The 19,297-nt window shown below is 28.1% G+C and overlaps 3 protein-coding genes across 5 annotated transcripts; 2 read left to right on the top strand and 1 right to left on the bottom strand.

Moving 5' to 3' along the window:
• Nucleotides 1-523: 523 nt before the first annotated feature.
• On the bottom strand, nt 524-2,482 carry LOC113558112. The gene is made up of 2 exons (XM_026963624.1): nt 2,177-2,482; nt 524-691 (listed from the first exon to the last, which is right to left on the bottom strand). Exons 1-2 carry the CDS (start codon nt 2,480-2,482, stop codon nt 524-526), a joined length of 474 nt encoding a protein of 157 aa, XP_026819425.1.
• A 2,358-nt stretch (nt 2,483-4,840) lies between these two features.
• LOC113558860 (tubulin beta chain-like) lies at nt 4,841-9,193 on the top strand. 2 transcript variants are annotated; one of them, XM_026964436.1, is made up of 5 exons: nt 4,841-4,900; nt 5,049-5,157; nt 5,293-5,488; nt 6,722-6,881; nt 8,396-9,193. In XM_026964436.1, exons 1-5 carry the CDS (start codon nt 4,844-4,846, stop codon nt 9,191-9,193), a joined length of 1,320 nt encoding a protein of 439 aa, XP_026820237.1. In that variant the 5' UTR covers nt 4,841-4,843. The 2 variants fall into 2 exon arrangements, with proteins under 2 accessions (XP_026820237.1, XP_026820238.1); XM_026964437.1 differs by having other exon boundaries at nt 5,049-5,170; nt 5,288-5,488.
• A 4,694-nt stretch (nt 9,194-13,887) lies between these two features.
• Nucleotides 13,888-19,297, top strand: LOC113558859 (probable LIM domain-containing serine/threonine-protein kinase DDB_G0286997). Of its 2 annotated transcripts, none has more exons than XM_026964432.1 (7): nt 13,888-14,643; nt 14,814-14,966; nt 15,030-15,340; nt 16,085-16,372; nt 16,442-16,885; nt 17,944-18,196; nt 18,792-19,297. In XM_026964432.1, the coding sequence occupies exons 1-7, from the start codon at nt 14,148-14,150 to the stop codon at nt 19,115-19,117; spliced, it is 2,271 nt and encodes a 756-aa protein (XP_026820233.1). In that variant the 5' UTR covers nt 13,888-14,147; the 3' UTR covers nt 19,118-19,297. The 2 variants fall into 2 exon arrangements, with proteins under 2 accessions (XP_026820233.1, XP_026820234.1); XM_026964433.1 differs by having other exon boundaries at nt 16,085-16,354; nt 18,792-19,296.

The following is a 19,297-nucleotide window of genomic DNA, read 5'->3' as shown; positions in this document are numbered from 1 at the left end:
AGTAGAAATATAATAATATATAAAATATAATGTTTGGAAATAATGAGTTCCAATATATTATAAATGTTATTTTTTTTTTTTTAATAATAATATAGAATTCTTTTCATTATATGTAACATTAAACAATCAAATAAAAATATATTTGCGTTCTGCTAAACTTTAGTTAACAAAAAAAGGTGGCATGCCGTCATACCGTATCAGAGGTTTATAATCCCGATCCCATCACAGCAGACTTGTATTTTTTTTTTTTTTTAAACTTTTGGTTATGATAATAATAAATTTGTAATGTAGACTTTCTGTGTTCTATTAAAACATTATACTCAATTTAAAAAAAAAAAATAAGCTATATCAAGATCTAATCATAATGGACAAATTAAATTTAAAACTTTTTTTTTCTTATGATAATAATTTTATTATGTGCTTCTCGGTTAGGTTAGCATTACTATAGTAGTGTAGTAGATATCGTACGTTTTATACAGTGTTTTTTACAGTGTTTGGTATAGTGTACAGCTCGTTTAGTATCTTAGCATCTATTGTTTTTCCTTTTTATTGGATTGTAATCCATTCTCCACTGTTGTGCTGGTGGACACGTTGGGAACGGATTGTCCATACATCCGTCCTTGTTGTAACACCCAGGGTGCCGACACGAGTCTTGAAGACCGTTGAATTTTACACACACACATCTAGAAGCCTGAAATAAGAAACCTTGTTATTTAGTCAGTCTAAGGTAACAGTGTGACACTATAAACAACAATACTGTAATATTCCGTAGTATAAAATATAATGAACAAGACCAAACGATGGATACACCCATTTAGATACAAATAATAATAACAATAATAAATAATAATACATTAGTTTTATTCGGGTTGCTGCAATGTTTAGCTTTTTAATATGTACAATAGTATAATTTTATCAGAACAAGGATATCGGACATTCAAAGTTATCCAAATCAATAAAAACCCCTTGCATACTTACAGTAAACTTATGACAAATGTAGTTAACCAAAAGCAGTGGTTATACCTATACAAGTACTGAAAAGCGTGTGAAAAATAGGAGTTTTAATTTTTGGAAAAAACATAAGTTTATGTTGTTAATGTCAAATATTGGTAAGTACTATAAAAACCCCAAATGAACATTTAAAATCAATTCGGCTACTTTTTCTATACACTAAGCGGTAATTTTAAACATTAATTTTTATATTGTATTATATACAACAATGTTTGGAATGAGTTTTAACGTCGGATAGCCCGAATAAAATAATATTGTATTATTATTGTTATTTTTACATTCAATTAATAAACTCGTGTGTAAACGTCCTCGCTCCCAAACGACCGATCCATTTGTCCCATATCGAGAATATTATTAAATATTTATCTTGGGTATTCATAGGTAAAATTATAGCGGAAGAGAGAAAAATAAAATAAATCTCAAAATGTAAGCTAAGGCAAAAAATGACTATTGTCTATTTGTATTTTTGTATAAAATATAATACTACTAAATGTATTTTAATAAGCACAGTAAAAAAATAAAACGAAATATTTAATCATACATAATTAAATGCGTATTATTTAGTATCGGTAAATAAGAGCGGCAATTTTTTTCGTTTCATTCCAATCTTAATACATTGGATACGATTAATATTGACAAGAATAATAAATAATAAGTTAATATTATTTGTCCACGGGGAGAGGCAAGTGCCATCTTCTCATCAGAATAGGTGCTGCCCTCGGTACTATATAGTGCTATATAATGCATTTAAATCAATTGCCATCCTATTATAATAATTGTCAGTGGCCATTAATACGACAATAATATCATCATACCAACGTCGTATAATTTAATATTATTCTAGCAATATATAATATAAGTACCATTAGGTGTAGACTGTATAGAGTATCATACAATGAAATTATATACTCAATGATGACAAAAGCCGGAAATGTGTATTGCTATACGCACGCGTTCAGTTGTTGAACGTTAATATTTACTATCAATAATTTTTATGTCTTATACTCTTATATAATATACGTTTGATATCCCGAGTTTCGTGATTTTGAAACGACCGGACTATTTTTTTTTTAAATATGAAATGGGCCATTTAACTATGTTATATATACACTGAAAATTGTAATTTTTTGGCCAATAAAATATTATTATTATTATCTCTATTCACCAATTTTCCATTGTTCGCTATGAATTCTTTTCCGTACGCGGTCAGTTCAGACACGTCACATTCGTTTTTGACGGTGGTGCAAAAATTTCTGTTCGGCAATCTCTGTCTTTCGCAAACGTTGGAATTGATCATAGGAGTCGGCGTCACGGGCGACAACGTACAGCAAGGAGTACGTTTCTTTGGGCCCGAACTCGGATTCGTCTGCCCACAATTTATTCTTCTGTTCGTGTTTTCTCTTTGAATCTCTTTCAGTGTGTTCATCAAATTCTGTTGTTCGCATTGTTTTTCGTATTGGTTTGTGTCCATGTTATTTTCGATTTAAAATTTTATTGCTGAATTGAATTGTGCTTTATTTTGCTTTAGTGAGGTTTATTGAAAACTGTTTTTGTTTGAGTGTTGTTGTATTTATAATACCACGATGTGTTACGTTAGAAACCAATTATTTTTAGTTAATCGTCAATATTCAAAAAGTTAAAAAAAAAATAATAATACAATTTATACTTGTAAAGCCAGTTATTAAGAATACCTAAATAGGTATTCTCGTATGCTCATCGTGTCTACTTTTTATAAATGCGTTTGATACTAATTACTAGATGTTAAACTTGAAATAAATTTAATAAAACATAGCAAATTTTTAATGAACAATAAAATCCAAGTATTATGGCTTAATTAGACCAATATATAACTATTAAAAATTATTTATAGAAACTGTGTGAATTATAGTTCAAGTTTAAACGGTTTAAACTTTGATTTAAAGTATATTCCACTGTGATTTAAAGTTTTAAAAACTGAAAAACTGCTGAAACATGTCACATATCTATATTGATACATCGTACAAAAAACATTTTCATACAGTTTCGTAATTAATAATTATAATTACAATTCTTAATACTCTACAGTTAATCAATAAACTTTTTATGGATAGGTTAGGTTTCAAAATAACATCGTATATAGTCAGTTATGTGAAAAATATTATTAAAGAGTTCTTTACCAATTAAAACTAAATTTGTAAGTACTAACAAATTACTTCAAAAAATGACATTTTAAATATTATGAAATACTCGTTTAAACCTAAAAATAGCCCAATTGTAGCCTTTTAAGTTGTCTTAAATTGTATACAAGCCAGCTATTTTTGAAGAATCGGTGGTAAAACACTTCTATTTGAAAATATAAGACTAGCATACACATTATAAAATGCAATACCAAACACCACTACAACTAAAATATATTGTTTCTGTTTTCCATTTATCATACCTATCACATAAAAATTAGTTTTTATTTTGCTTAAGAGCGCCATATATCGAAATAAAGTAGTCTTAAATTTTGAGTTCAGCAGTTAATTGGATAAATTAAAAATTATTACTATACCTACCATTAAGTATATATATATATGTGGTGCTTTGAAAATAAACCAAAAATTGATTAATTCAATACTGACATATCTTTCTGGTGACAAAGTAAAAAACGATATTGATTGTGACGTACTTGCATTATATAAAGCTAATTTTTTTAATCAAATAAATAGATGCAAAGATTGAATGTATTTTGATTTGTGGCTGTCTGTAGAGGTATGAATTATTAGATATATTATCCATAGTATATAAAAACAAGATACAGTAACAGAATTTCGGTAATCCGATACGTCCAGTAATCCAGCCATATTAAAGGATTTAGAAGCGCTGATTTTCTGTCTTTGTCTAATATACATCTAACATAGGATTATAGACGTGTTTTATTTCCAACGTACCGATTGATAGAATGAAGCGATAAGAATTCTGGATACAGACTTGAATTTAGCATCAAGTCTTCTTGAGATCGTCTTTCTTCAAAAATTGAAATATATCAATTTTTTAATATAACATTTTTTTAAGATTTTGGGGGAATAAAATCAAAAATGTGATAAAGTCGTTCTCAAGGAGACATGACAACAAATTTAAATCTGTATCTAGAATTCTTATCGCTTCATTATATCAATCTCTACGTTAGAAATAAAACACGCGTATAATCCTATGTTGCGTGTGTGTTATACAAAGACGAAAAATATCACTGCTTCCATTACGTACTAATTTGTAAAATGTTAAATAAATCTTAGTAATAACAGATTTAATCCGAATGAACCTATTAGATATTTTATTTTTATTCAGTTAACGTTGAAGTACAATAAGGTTATTCATTTTTTAATAATTAATAAATAATTTTTTTAATTTTCAATTTAAGTAAAAATACGTTTTTATGTGAACCCTCATTAATCCGCCGTTTTCGTAATCCGGCAGTAGCGTGGTCTGATATCTGTCGGATTACCGAGATTCTACTGTATTTATTTTAAAAATATTTTTCATGTAATACATTGAAGTCACTTTAATTTATATATTATACCTACTTAATTAATTTGATAATTATTGCAAACAAATATGTACCTATAACAGTTACTATGGATAAAGTTCAAAATCCACAGCGATAAATTAATAAACAATCATTTACCAAGCATTAATTTAAAACACATATTATAAGCAATATAATAAATTATTATGTTTTAAATTGACACATTTTATTACAAACACATTTTTAACATTAAATTACTAATAAATTTTACTTTTGCATTAATACGGCTAGGTCCGTCACAAATTTTACTTATTTTAAAATTTTAAATTATTGTACCTGGAAACCATGCGGGAAATCTGCCACTTACAAACTGGCCAGTGTGGAAATCAAGTCGGCGCCAAAGTAATTATTATAATATATTATATTCGGACATGAAATTTATTATAAATTATAATACTATGACATTTGTCCACGCACAATGTATACTATTATAACATTGTTGTTATTTTATTTTTACGTAATATGCGGACTTTTTTATTGCTGTATATAGTTCTGGGAAGTGATATCCGACGAGCACGGCATTGATCCAACCGGAACGTATCAAGGGAGTTCCGATTTGCAGTTGGAACGGATAAATGTCTACTACACCGAGGCGCTTGGTAAGACTCGGGAGTGAATACTAAAACTTTTATTATTGTTGTTGTTCAATAGTTGTTAATTATTCCGATAATATTTTATTATAATGCTGTTCAAACGGTTCTACTATACCTGATACTTGTGTGTGAAATTATCAGGCGGAAAGTACGTGCCACGAGCAGTACTCGTAGATTTGGAACCCGGTAGCTTGGACACGGTGAGGTCGGGTCCGTACGGTCAGTTATTCCGACCGGATAACTTCGTTTTCGGGCAATCTGGTGCGGGCAACAACTGGGCAAAGGGGCATTATGCCGAAGGTGCCGAATTGATGGATTCTGTGTTCGACGTAATAAGGTATGCGACTGGATTGTTAAATAGAGACAAGAAGCGCCTGTGAGGTAAAAATAAAGGGGAATGGTAAACTGCGACAAAATTACACCTTTTTTAAAAGTCGATATGTAAACTGCGCCAAAAAAAATCTAAACCGATTAGATACATTATACACACTGTGGCAATTTATTTTATATACCTACATACTAATTATTGGTATATGTTTTATTTGAGCATTCCCATGTTTTATAACCATGTTTTTTTTATATATACAACAAAATAACATTGCGGAGAAACAATTATTTTACGGGTGGTTAATAACTATATACTTTTAATATCGTGAAAATGTGTCAAATGCTCATCATAAAATGTTGATTTGGCTTTCAGGTAGAACATTTTGTTTATACAAAGATTAAAAAACTGATAAAAACCTTGTATTACATTTTCAAATCTTAAAAATGGAAACCAAACTGTTTATGAAATTTTAACTACAAAATAATTTGCTGTCCAATTTTTTCTAACTTTGTCAAAATTCTAACATTAAATTATTATAAAAATTAATTAAAATTTAATTTAAAAAATAACAGCTTATATTAAATTTTCTAAAATAAAACATAAAAATAATCGACATTTTCTAATAATTATAAAAACACAAAAAAAGTCAAAATATTTTACTATAAATATAAAAGATAATACATTTTGTGAAAATATTAAGTATCTTTGGTTATGTTTTTTTCTGGAATTTTACAAAAAAAAAAAACAAAATCGAATTTTGACAACAAAAATTAGATTTACGTAAAAATTCCCGTTCTTCCTTATTTTTTAATTGTTTTTTCCGGTAATAGAAAAAAGTTCCTACTTACAATTTTTAACCTCTTTAAATTGCAAACTAGATCTAATTTATTAAAAGAAACCACCCTTCATTTTTGGAAAATCTTAACGTTTAACGTGTACATATACTTAGTAACTACATAAAAAAAAAACACTTCATTGTAAAATCAATACAGTCAGAATCTAAAAATAACATGAAATTGTTGAGGGTAAAACTTCCCATCGTAGATTAATAAATTTAATAAATACTAAAACCATATTACTATTTGCTAAATGTATACTCTTAATTATATTATTGTTTCCTGCAAGATTTCCTAATGACGCGTAGCTATCATGTCGTATTATTGTAAATCTGTAAACTATCTTAGCTATTTAAAAAACCCCAGCAAAAAATTAAATAACTAAAAAAAAATTTTTTTATTTCAGGAAAGAAGTCGAAGATTGCGATTGTCTCCAAGGGTTCCAAATGACCCATTCGCTAGGTGGTGGTACTGGTGCAGGGATGGGCACGCTTATGATAGCAAAAATCCGCGAAGAGTACCCGGACCGCATGATATCCACGTTCAGCATCGTCCCATCGCCAAAAGTATGGATATTATGTTTATCGATGAGTTACTATAAATACACCTATACTACGGCTATATCTAAACTTATCCTGTACCAGTGTAGGGAGCTCCAAACATTATGTACATTTTTGATACAGAATAAGTATAAATTAAAAAATTTATTGCAATGATAAAATAATGCATCACCATTCACCATTACATATATATATATACTAATGTAATAATTCGCCCAGGTCCGATTTTCAGCAATGATATAGACCCAGCTACGGTTAAAAAGATTTATTTTGTAAACTTTTTAAGTTTTTACATTAACATTTAAAATTTGTAATACCTACAATATGTTTTTGATTCGTTTTTATAAAGAATCTTGTATTAAATATTCAAAACTTAGAAAGAAAAAGAAAAGTCAAGTTTAGTTTAGTTAATAGTTTTAAGTGCAAAGTAGATCTCATTTTATATAAGCAACATGTTATCGGCAAGTTTTTGTGTACTATGAATTTTGAACTGCTTGTCTGGCAAAAAATTATGACTGAATCGTTAAAACATAAACTGTATTATAAAATATTCTTAAACATAATTAGTCCTATTTTAAAATCATTTTTTTTTAGATGAATTATAAATATATAATACAATGCACCAGCATATTAAGCTGTGGTCATCTTTTACTAATTTTTATTATTTTTAAAATAAAAACTAAATAATTCTTGAGTCCATGAATGAGCACTGCAATTAAATAAGGTCTATTTTATCAAATTAGTTTAATATATATTATATCAGGAACAAATTCGGCCCCGAACATCACTGGTATCTAGAGTAGTGTCCGCGTGCCTGCCTTGCCTACCAGTCCTGCGTGATTACCGGCAGTCTGTACGTACCTAATAACGGTTGTTATAAACTACCCTCGTTTATATTAATAATAATAATTAGAGCTTGGAAGTTGTAAGAGTTCCATACTTATGTTTATATGTGCTCAATTTATAGTAGAATTTATAACAAGAAATCCATTCTTAAAACAATTATTAAGACGTAAGTATATAAATGTGAAAATTTTAATATTTTCTAAAAAATTATGTTTTTATTTTATAGCTGTTTTAAGCCTACAAATTCAAAAATATTTCAAATACATTTTTGTGAATACTATTTAAGCGGATAAAATATTTCTCAATTCAGTAACTATCATATAGCTAACCCGGCAAACAATACTCCACACATAGGATTTTTCAATTATTTAACAAAAATATTTTAATAAAGTAAAATTAAACGATATCAATAATGTATAATGATTACATTTATAAATAATTTTTTTCATTATCAACATTTATTTCATTTTTTTTTACCAAAAACGGCAAAATCTAAATACTTGTTTACACGAGTTTTTTAAACATATTTTTGCCATAATTCATATATTATATAATATAAAGCTATACTCGTATATTAGCTCCTATAACTTCTGAACCCTATATACCAATCGTATATTGTGAATCAATATAAATAACGAGATATCTGCACGAAAGTTTATCGACGCGTTGTACAGGTATCCGACACCGTCGTGGAACCGTACAACATGACGCTATCTGTGCACCAGCTGATAGAGAACGCCGACCAGACGTACTGCATCGACAACGAGGCGCTGTACGACATTTGTTTCCGGACGCTGAAGCTGAACACGCCCACGTACGGCGATCTGAACCATCTGGTGTCGGCGGTCATGTGCGGCGTTACCACGTGCTTCCGGTTTCCCGGGCAACTGAACACCGACCTCCGGAAGCTGTCGGTCAACATGGTGCCGTTCCCGCGGCTGCACTTCTTCATCACCGGGTTCGCGCCGCTTACATCCCGCGGCGGCCAGCCGTACAGGGCGCTGTCCGTGCCGCAACTCGTCCAGCAGATGTTCGACACCAAGAACATGATGGCCGCGTGCGACCCCCGGAACGGCCGGTACCTGACCGCCGCGTGCATATTCCGCGGCCGCACGTCCATGAAGGAGGTGGACGAGCAGATGCTCAACGTGCAAACGAAAAACTCGAGTAACTTTGTTGAGTGGATACCGAACAACACCAAGACGGCCGTGTGCGACATACCGCCCAGGGGCTTCAAGATGTCGGGCACGTTCGTCGGCAACACGACCGCCATCCAGGAGATGTTCAAACGGGTATCCGTGCAGTTCACCGCCATGTTCCGGCGGAAGGCGTTCTTGCACTGGTACACGGGCGAAGGCATGGACGAGATGGAGTTTGTCGAGTCCGAGGCCGACATGCACGACCTGGTGTCCGAGTACCAGCTGTTCCAGGAGGCGACCGTCGAAGAACTGGACATCGAAGACGAAGAATAATAAACGTCGCGATGGTGTCGTTATAGGCGTGTTACTGCGTCTTGGCGTGTGACAGACGTAAAATACATTGTGCTACAATTTTACCACCGTTGTTATTAATATATTACCTATTTACCTGCTAGAGCGCAGTTGACAGTTACAGACCGTAATGGTTTTGTATATACTGTACGCTTACAATATATACTAGGCGACGATAATTCGCGTCACATATAATTATAGCACTTGGTGCGTTATCACTAGACAAATTGTTACAAGTCCGAAAACAAAATCGATTTTGTCAAACACTAGATTTGCGTAAAAATTCCTGTTTTACTCAATATGTGTTGCTTGTTTTCCCCTATTATTTTTAAAAATACTAATATATTAATACTTGAAAGTACAAAGGTACAAATTGATATCTGAAACCAACCGGAAAGTTAACAATCAAACCATTTTTCGGTTACTTCGTGTATACGGACAAAAAACAAATATTTGTAAAATCAGTAGGTACATTCTTTATTCCGCTCAGAATCTAAAAATTAATTTTATATAATAAAAATAAGTAAATATATAGAATATAGATAGTAGGTATAGTTCATAACTAAAGACTAATGTAAAAAAGTACATTAAAAACTGAATAATACGAGTCTTACAAATTATTGTATTGATATAATATATCATTATTAATTTATTAATTAAATTTTATTGATTTTAACATTTAGCAATTTAAGTGAACAAATTATATATAATTTAATATAACATTTTCTTATATTATAATATAATTAATTTTAACATTTAGAATTAAGTAGATAACTTAAAAGAATAACTTATTATCAAATGTCATATACACAATACACAGATGCTTTGTGAGATTAATAAATTAATAGATATCATAAGCAGCATCCCACAAAATCTTCTATAAAAACATTAAAAACACAAGAAATACTCAGTAAGGCGCTCGTCACACACCCGGTAAATATCCTGTCACTGTTCATGTATCATGTCATTAGTTTTTTAAATTAAAATATTGTTCATCATTTACTTTTGTATTAATTCCTAATCCATTCAAAACTCAAGAAGATTATTTCAAACAACAAGTTTCGTAAGAGGTAAGGTAATAGAAAACTATCTCACTTACTCCCCGAATTAAAATCACATATAATAAATATATATATAAGTAATGAGCTAAGAATATCAATTTAAATACTATATATTAATTTTTATACTAATATTAAATCAGAACCTTATACCTTATTTTTAACTCATTACAAAGTGGCGCCTTACGCTAGTTCGGATTTTCATCTGAGAGTTTTTCTTTTTTTTCTCAAAAACTTGATACTTAATAATACAATCAAAATTAACATACTTTTTTTCTCTAAATTAATCGACTGCAACCAAACATAACATAACTTGCTAATAAACAAGTCCAATAATAAAACATAAATAGTATACCTATTTAATAAAAAAAAATTGCTGATAAACAATTTTAAATATAATTATATAACTATATTTTAAACTCATTACATTATATACATGTAAAATAAATTAGATAAGCATAACAATTAGCAATCAAAATAATTTACTCGTAATTTGGGAATTCAGTTTATTGTTGAATCGAATAACCACAAGATAGAATATTGTAACATGTAATTTTCAAATAACCGTAAGCTGAATACACAGCAGTTGAATGACCATCTGTGATCAGTTAACAATACGTCAAATCAACTTAACTAAAATAGAATCTATAAAGTTAAATTGAATATAAAATCTAAATTTTATTGAGTTAAAGAAAATTCGTCAAAAATTAGCAAAACATAAAGTAATTCTAACCGATAATGAGAATACTGGATAGTAAAATTTATAGAACAAATAATTCAATTGAAGTTTAAATACGAGAATAAACGAAGAAATTTTTAATTTTTTAAAGGGTAAATCATAGTTAATAAACAACAAATGAATCTTACAGAAAATATTGCTTTGGAACAATTTTAATTTAAAATTAAGTTACATAAGAAATGTTTGTACCCACAATTATTTTATAAGCAACTGAAATTTAAATGTTTAATCATTAAATTTAGCAAATAATTTTTAGTTAAAAATTCACGAAATAATTATTCATAGGTACATAAGATTAAGAAATTTAATGCAAAGTTACATACAGATAAGTAGTTACACTATAAGATCCAAAAATTCTAACACAATTTATAATCACAATAATTTTTTTATAAAAATTTGAAGTTAAAATTTGAACGAAATTGCATTAAAACGAAATAAATATATAGATAAAATATATAGGTGCTATTATGATAATTAAATATTAATAAGATTACCTATAGAGTATAGATGTATTGTTTTCAGTCAAAATTAATTCAATTTATCATATTACTAATTGTAAAATAAATTATTTAAAATATAGATTGGCTGACGGTCTTTGCTCAAAACCGTTCTTCATAATGTAATGATTGATGAATATAATGATTCATCACTGAATTCAAATTTAACACATGCATTATGTATACAGACTTATTCAATGAATAATGTAACATTATATAAGTAACATTCGACACTTACCATATACAAGCATAGCACTTACCTAGTTACCTATTTTTCCCATTGTTTTCTATTAATACTCATTTCATACTTCTACTTTGTTACTTTTGTTGTACCTATGTGGCTATGTGCTTACTTCATTTGTTGGTAATAGTCTTTATGTATTGGTATTTAGACAAAGTTTAGTTGTGTCCTGTTGGTGTATGAATTGTCTGTATAAAGATTATTGACATCTTATATCTTGTATAATATATATGCTATAAATTATATATTTATATATATAATTATAGATATTACTTTGCTATAAGTAAAGCTTTTATAATTTTTATTTAACCAACATTTTAAATTTTAATGTAGACCATAATAAATTCAACAAACAAAATTAATTTTAAATGTTTTATTATACTTTTATATAATTATTTTGATTTATAAAATCCATACTTAATTGATTTACTTAAAAATTATAATTTAAGTATAATTAAATATGATAAATAAAAGAAAAATATATAACTTGTTTTTTTTTGTATACATAATTATTATTATTTCATTTTTTCTGTGTTTAGGATTTTACAATGGAAAAAAATTAATATAAATTAATTGATTTAAATTAAAATATATTTAGTTGTAAATATCAGTAATATTTGTAATATCATAATGGAACATTATTATCAGACACTCTTTAATTTACAATAAATACCAATTAAGTACCTAAGTAGGTACTTAATGTATATACTTGAGAAAGCAAATATACAATAGTTTCTATCAATAATTCTACACAAATTGCCACTTATTGTGACTTATATGCTAGTTCTTTCCATTTATCAGTATTTTACATGCAAAGTACCTACAAAAAAATAATTAAGTAGGTAAAAAAAATAACTTTTTTGTTATAAATTTATATTTCTTGTTTTTATTTTTATTAATAGAAGTGCTAAATATAAATAATAAGTTTATAAAAATATTTCTACAGATAATAAATAATAATAAATTAATAATTATACAAATAAATATTTGCCAAAGGGACAAATTAAATTGTTATTGTATTTATTTACCATCACATTTTCATTGGGTTAAAGGTTAGATAATATAAAAAAAAGCTGTAAATCAGGTATATATTCAACACATTATGCATCTTTCACATAAACCACAAATCTCGATGAAAGACATATGAATTTCATTATCTGAATACAAAACAGAAATAAACAGAAATATAAACTATATATCATGGACTACACACCGAATACAATATCACGGGTCAATGGTATGGACGTTGATAGCGTGTAAAAGAATAAGAGAAACACAGTTATCACTCATCAAGTATGACTATGAAAATGATTATGAAGTCATTGGGTCCTAAGCTCGGGACATGTGCAAAGCACACTCAGTATTCGTGCACTGACACTAAGAAACAAGAGCTACCTCGAAAGGTATAAGGTTTTTAAATACTGTTGTCTGTTAACACGCTCCAAAGTACAATACAAAGTATATAATTATAGGTGTACAAGAAATGAAATTCTGATAATCAAAACATCATTGTTCTAGTCTGACATATTTACCTAGACAATAACCGTCGTAGTAACTCATAACATATCACAATATTACGTTAAATGAGTCGCGGGCTACCCGAGCCTCTACCCAATATAATATTATATAGTGTCGTACGACACATGAACGTTTCTCCTATTTCGTACATTACACTGTAATACACAACGAGCAGAGACAAAAATATGCGTTCAGAAGTAAAGAACAAACAGGTACCTAGTGACGTAAAATACTGGAACGGTCGCATTTTTTTGTTTCTCGTATTATTACGTTACTGTTCAGCAGACGTCGACGTCACGACGACTCGCGACAGCAACGGCTATAATAGGCGAATAGTACTTGTAAGGAGGTGGTAGTCGTCGAACGTTTATATTATTATTCTTTACCCGACACCGTCTTGAGAAAAGTCGCAGCAGTCGCACCGGTTATTATCTATATCGTTTTAATATTATTATTATTATTATTATTGTTGTTGTTATTGTTGTTATTTATCTACGGCACAATAATAATAAAAAATTGCCGGTGAGTTCGCGACGGCGCCTTTTCATTGGACGAGCGGCACTATCAACAACACCGCAACGTGTGATACCAGTATCGGTCATGTGCAAGTTACATACAACATTTCAAATGGTTACAGTGTACGTCGATTTCGTACGACATTTACTTTTCGTTCCGTTCGAATTTTTTTTTCCGGACCGTTTGCTACTGCCCCGAGCGCCCGTCGTTCGCGTCTCCGGCACACGTCCACTCAACGTCCGCGACCGCACCGGGTCGACGTAATTATTTCTCGTCGCATTAATTCTATTTTAATATTGTTACCATGTCAAAACCAACGCACTCGGTGGATACAATGTCCACTGTCATTTGATATTAACCGCACGAGATGGATCAAAAAAATCCACGACCAAGCTGTTGTAGCTCTTCTACGTTTCCCACACCGACGGCAGTCACCTGTCAAGTACAAACCACTCAAATGGCGTCTACAATCATTTCGCCGCCGACCAATAGCTATGTGCTGACGTCCAGTAACCTGAGGCCCGTTACCAACTACACCCTCGTCGCCAGTTCACAAGTACCCGTCACCCATCAGTATGTAGTCCAGTCAACCGCTCGAACAACTATACCCCAGTACGTGAGCACGGGCAACGTCAAGCATATAATGTCGCCAAGCACACAACAATCAAATGTCACTTATATGTTGCCATCCGGTGCTCATATTGTCAGGATGAACAATGTCGTAACAACCACAGTAGCCGGAGAACAAAAATCTAATACACAATATATTTTAACATCTAGTACACAAAAAACAAATTCTAGTATATCGCCATTAGGAACACAATCTTCAATATCTAATGTTTCAACTGACACAGAAAACAATTGTGAGTGTAAATTTTATAAAACCAAAAAGTTTTTATGCATAGAATGTGTTTGTTTTAATTTTAATTTATATTATTAAATAAACACCTCATATAAACCTACTTAAATTCATTGCAATGTGCTATAGACATTTTTCGATTTATTACTATAGAATATTTATTTATTCATTTAGCTGGGTCAAGTGTTACGGTGTCTAGAACAGTTGGTGTAACAACGTGTGCATCTCCAATATTTCAAAGGACTGGAATAAATTTTCCTAGATTAAATGCAACATACTACAGTCAAATAAAAGGAAATGACACTACAAAAATTTCTTTTAAACCTAGTAAGTATCTAGATACAATTAGAAAGTCAAGTTATTAATTAATTTATGTAATTATAATTTCAGAGCTGAATGAACAAAAACCTGGTACAAGTTATATACTAACATCAAATGATTGGTCTCGCACTAAAAATGTCCCCATATCAAGTTTACAAAAAATTAATACAAATTATATGCAAATACCATTGATTCAAAAACCTGGCGGGACTGTGTTGTCTACTAATACTTTAAGATCTAACGTTGATATTCAACAACAAAAATCTCAACATCAATCAATTCGTTCAGTCATTTTGCCATCAAATTATCGAACGGCTGTGTCTCCACAGCAAGGCACTGATTGTAAATTAGTTCTAAACTCAATTAATGTTACAACCCAAGTAAGACAAAATTACTGAACCATAAAAATAATTAATTTTGTTGATAAAAAAAAAAAAATTGTTTGAGGGTTTTTATATTTAAAGAATATTGTATTATTAATATTAGTTTAATAACACTTATTTACTCTTAATAGTAAAAATTATCATAAACATTATTTAAACAATTATATAATTTAAAATTATCTTTTAATTTTATGATATAATATATTATTAATTATTATACAAATATCAAATTTTTTGAAATATTTAAATGCAAAATAAAATATTAAAATAATTTGATAGTGTAACATTTTATTAAAACAATAAATTAATATAAATTTGATCTTTAAATACTGAAAATATATTTTACCAAAAAAATTTTCTTTTTTATTTAATTAATATCATTAATAATTTAAAGTAATTATCTATATTTTTGAATGACTAATTAATATTTTTATTAAAAATTAATTGATTTGATATAGACTTATTATTTTATTATTTATTTAATGGTTTTGTGCATATCATATTCGTATTTTTACTACTAGCAGTTTACAAAAAGCACAACCTTACTAAATATTTGCAACATAATATAATATTAAGTTTTAAATATTATATTTTTATACTATAGTTACATTAATATTTAGTTTTTTAATAAAACGTGTGTTAAAAAATATTTAATTAAAACTATTAAAATATATAATCAAATGATATTATTTTACTATTTAATTATTTTTTTAATAATTTTAATTTTGTTTTTTTCTTAAGGGAATCAATTCAACTGATAGTAAACCTAGCTCATCAAGTACTCCAGTTGTTTCTAATATTCAACAGCTTAATACAAATTATATGCAAATTCCTATATCTCAAAAATCTGGAACTATACTTACTCGAAATAATACACAACCAAATATAGAGAATAATATACGTATTGGACAACATCAAACTATTCGATCAGTTATTTTACCATCAAATTATCGAGCAGCTATGGTATCATCTCCACGAAGAGGTGTTGATTATAGATTAATATTAAAACCTGTAAATATTCAATCACAAGTAAATCAAACATAGTTAAATTAAAAATATGTATTATTATTGATTAATTAAATTAAATTATGTTTACAGGTAATAAGAAATTTACCGCCCCCTCGAATTCCAAGCCCACGAAATAGTTCAATAAGAAATACTTCCCCTCGACAAACTTTACAACGACAAACATCACCACGTCAAAATTCCCCTCGTCAAAGTTCTCCTCGACAAAGTTCACCAAGACAATCTTTACCTCGACAAACACCACTTCCTGTACGTTCAAATTCATTTCCAACCCGTGTTCCTTTACCCCGTCCATCTATTTCAATTCATAATGAAGTAATTGCCAATTCAAAAATTACTCCAATTCCACTTAGAAAAAGAATTAAACATTTAGTTATTACAGAAAGATCTGTAAAAATTTGTATGGATGAAGTTAATAGTAAAAATAATAAAGATAGTCCAAGTTCAAACTTAACTGATGAAGCAATCAAAATTGTACAAGCTGAAGTTACTTATAGATTATTTTATTTGTTAAGGGTAAGAAAATGATTTTTAGTGATACTTTTTTTAATTTTTTTATTAACTTAAGCTACATTGCGGTTTATTAACTACTATTATTTTAAATATATAAACTTATGGGATTTGTTAATTTAGTATAAAAAATCATTAATGACAAAAAGTTAATTGTAAGGAAATAATTTTAAAGCTTTGTTCTCAACCTCCTTCTAATCCAATAATTGATGCATCTATTTATTGAAGAGATAATGGTTATATTCAGTTTTATATCTAATAACAATGAAAAAAATATTATTAAGTTATTTTTAACCATAATACTGGATGTGAAGTTGCCAATTTATTAGCTTTTCTATTAACAGCGTTTTTACATTGATTATAATATTTATAAACAAAACTTTCTATTGCAACTTTTTTATAAAATAGCTAATTATTAATTACTAATACATCTTTATTTTGAACCAAACAACTGTAATTTATAAAAATATTAACTTTTAATTAAAATACACTTATTAATTGATATCCTTTATACTGTAAAATAATCTATTTTTATATATTTTTATGTATTTATAAGTATCAATATTTTTTTTTCCAAAGAGATTTTTAAATTTTAACATAGTTCCTAGTTTCAATCTTTGTATGAAATTCGTCAAAAAAATAGTCACTAAAATTATCATTAAAAAAATATATACTAATTTAAATATTTTACTCTATGTGAAGAAAATTAATAAATATTTTTTAGTACTAGTATTCTTATAATATTACAATATATTTAAACAAAATATAAATGTTCTAATGATAAATAATTTACTATATTTAAATTTTCTATTAATGTGATTTACTTATATAAGTATTGTTACTTATTAAGTATGAAAATACATTCTATTATGGTTTGATTTGATTGTATGAATTTTCAAAACAACTAATTTATAAACATATTATAAATTGTTTTATATTTATAAACTTTTTATCATAATTCAAGAATAAATTATATTTTTTTGTTATTAAATAATATGAAATTTGAGAAATATTTAATATAAATTATTTAAATATATATTTTAATAAGGTCATATTTGTTGCAGGAATGTAAAAAGTTTCTAATTCGAAGTCGTTCAAATGTTTTAACTGAAGAAGCTGTAAGACAAGTATGTGCTGAATATTTTGGAACATTTTTTGGTAACAAATTGTGGCCACTATTCTGTTTAAAATGGACTGATGATGGTTTATATTCTGAAAATGAAGAAAATAGAGTTTGGATGAGAAAACATAATAATGTTAATCTTATTGGATGGCTAAAACATCCTAAGTTTCGTAATCCAAGTTATATACAAAAACGTAAGACTATTTATTTGTTATTATTATTTATTTTTCATGTTTATAATAGATACTGATTTATAATGATATCTATGATCACATCATAAATTATGTGGTCTTAACCAATAATGGCATGACAACATTTATATGTATTATACAATTATTTAAATATTGGAGGCATTAGAAACCAATACAAGTTATAAAATGATAATTTTATCAATTATCATATAATTGATAAACCAAATTATGTATATATGATCTTTGCCTAAGTACTATTAAAAGTATGAAATCATTTTCATCAATCAGATATTTCTAAATGTAATGTTGTAGTAGTAACTATCACTTTTTACTAATTTTCCAATAATGTTATAAGTATTTTACAACTTCTGGTAATTTTAAATTACATTCTTTGTTACAAACGTGTTCACTTTATGTTCTATTATTCCCTGTACATTATTAATGCTATTAACTTAAATCATTCAAAAGTTTTTTGCTTTTATTTTGTAATTGTTTTAAGAACTATTTTTTTAAAGGTTTTGTTTAGTTATTATAACATAATATACTATTTGATTTAATGTTAATATATATATTTAAATAATTATATTTTTTTTTACAGGTCGTTTTATGAATTTAATAAACACAAATCCTCTATTACCTAATTTAGAAAATATTTCTGAAGTAGTGTATGAACATGAGTTACATAATCAAAAAAATCAAGAACCGGTAAAATTTCGAAAACCACCAACTCGGAGATTTTACCAATCTTTAAATAGTGATCAAGTAACATTAAATAAAATAGTTGCAAAAAAAAATGATGATGTATTTACCCCAACATCACATAAGTTTATGGATATTCCTCTAGAAAATCAATTGCTTTCTACAACTAAACAAATATCATCAACAATATTTCAGTCACAACGAACACAATGTAACCCAGAATAAAATTGTATATCAAAAGGTCTATAATTACTATACGTATACAAAATTACTTATTATAATTTTAGACTCTGATTTATGATGAATAAGATTAGATATCTGTCTTTAGTCATTACTATTGTATTTTATGTTTAAAAAATGTATACAATTAGAATGTATCAATGAAAACATAATTAATTATTGCAT

This window comes from Rhopalosiphum maidis, chromosome 3 (assembly GCF_003676215.2).
Source record: "Rhopalosiphum maidis isolate BTI-1 chromosome 3, ASM367621v3, whole genome shotgun sequence".
Taxonomy (NCBI): Eukaryota; Metazoa; Arthropoda; class Insecta; order Hemiptera; family Aphididae; genus Rhopalosiphum; species Rhopalosiphum maidis.
The sequence above is the reverse complement of the archived record's forward strand: the minus strand, read 5'-3'. Positions and strand labels throughout refer to the sequence as shown.

Excerpts from the sequence above, each read along its gene's own strand:
- LOC113558112 (XM_026963624.1), bottom strand. The coding sequence starts at position 2,482 with ATGGACACAAACCAATACGAAAAACAATGCGAACAACAGAATTTGATG. Across the intron at positions 692-2,176 it reads TAGCGAACAATGGAAAATTG|GCTTCTAGATGTGTGTGTGT; the intron begins GTGAATAGAGAT and ends TTCTTATTTCAG.
- LOC113558860 (XM_026964437.1), top strand. The coding sequence starts at position 4,844 with ATGCGGGAAATCTGCCACTTACAAACTGGCCAGTGTGGAAATCAAGTC. Across the intron at positions 5,171-5,287 it reads GCGCTTGGTAAGACTCGGGA|ATCAGGCGGAAAGTACGTGC; the intron begins GTGAATACTAAA and ends GTGTGTGAAATT. Across the intron at positions 6,882-8,395 it reads GCATCGTCCCATCGCCAAAA|GTATCCGACACCGTCGTGGA; the intron begins GTATGGATATTA and ends CGCGTTGTACAG.
- LOC113558859 (XM_026964432.1), top strand. The coding sequence starts at position 14,148 with ATGGATCAAAAAAATCCACGACCAAGCTGTTGTAGCTCTTCTACGTTT. Across the intron at positions 16,886-17,943 it reads GATTATTTTATTTGTTAAGG|GAATGTAAAAAGTTTCTAAT; the intron begins GTAAGAAAATGA and ends TATTTGTTGCAG. Across the intron at positions 18,197-18,791 it reads TCCAAGTTATATACAAAAAC|GTCGTTTTATGAATTTAATA; the intron begins GTAAGACTATTT and ends TTTTTTTTACAG.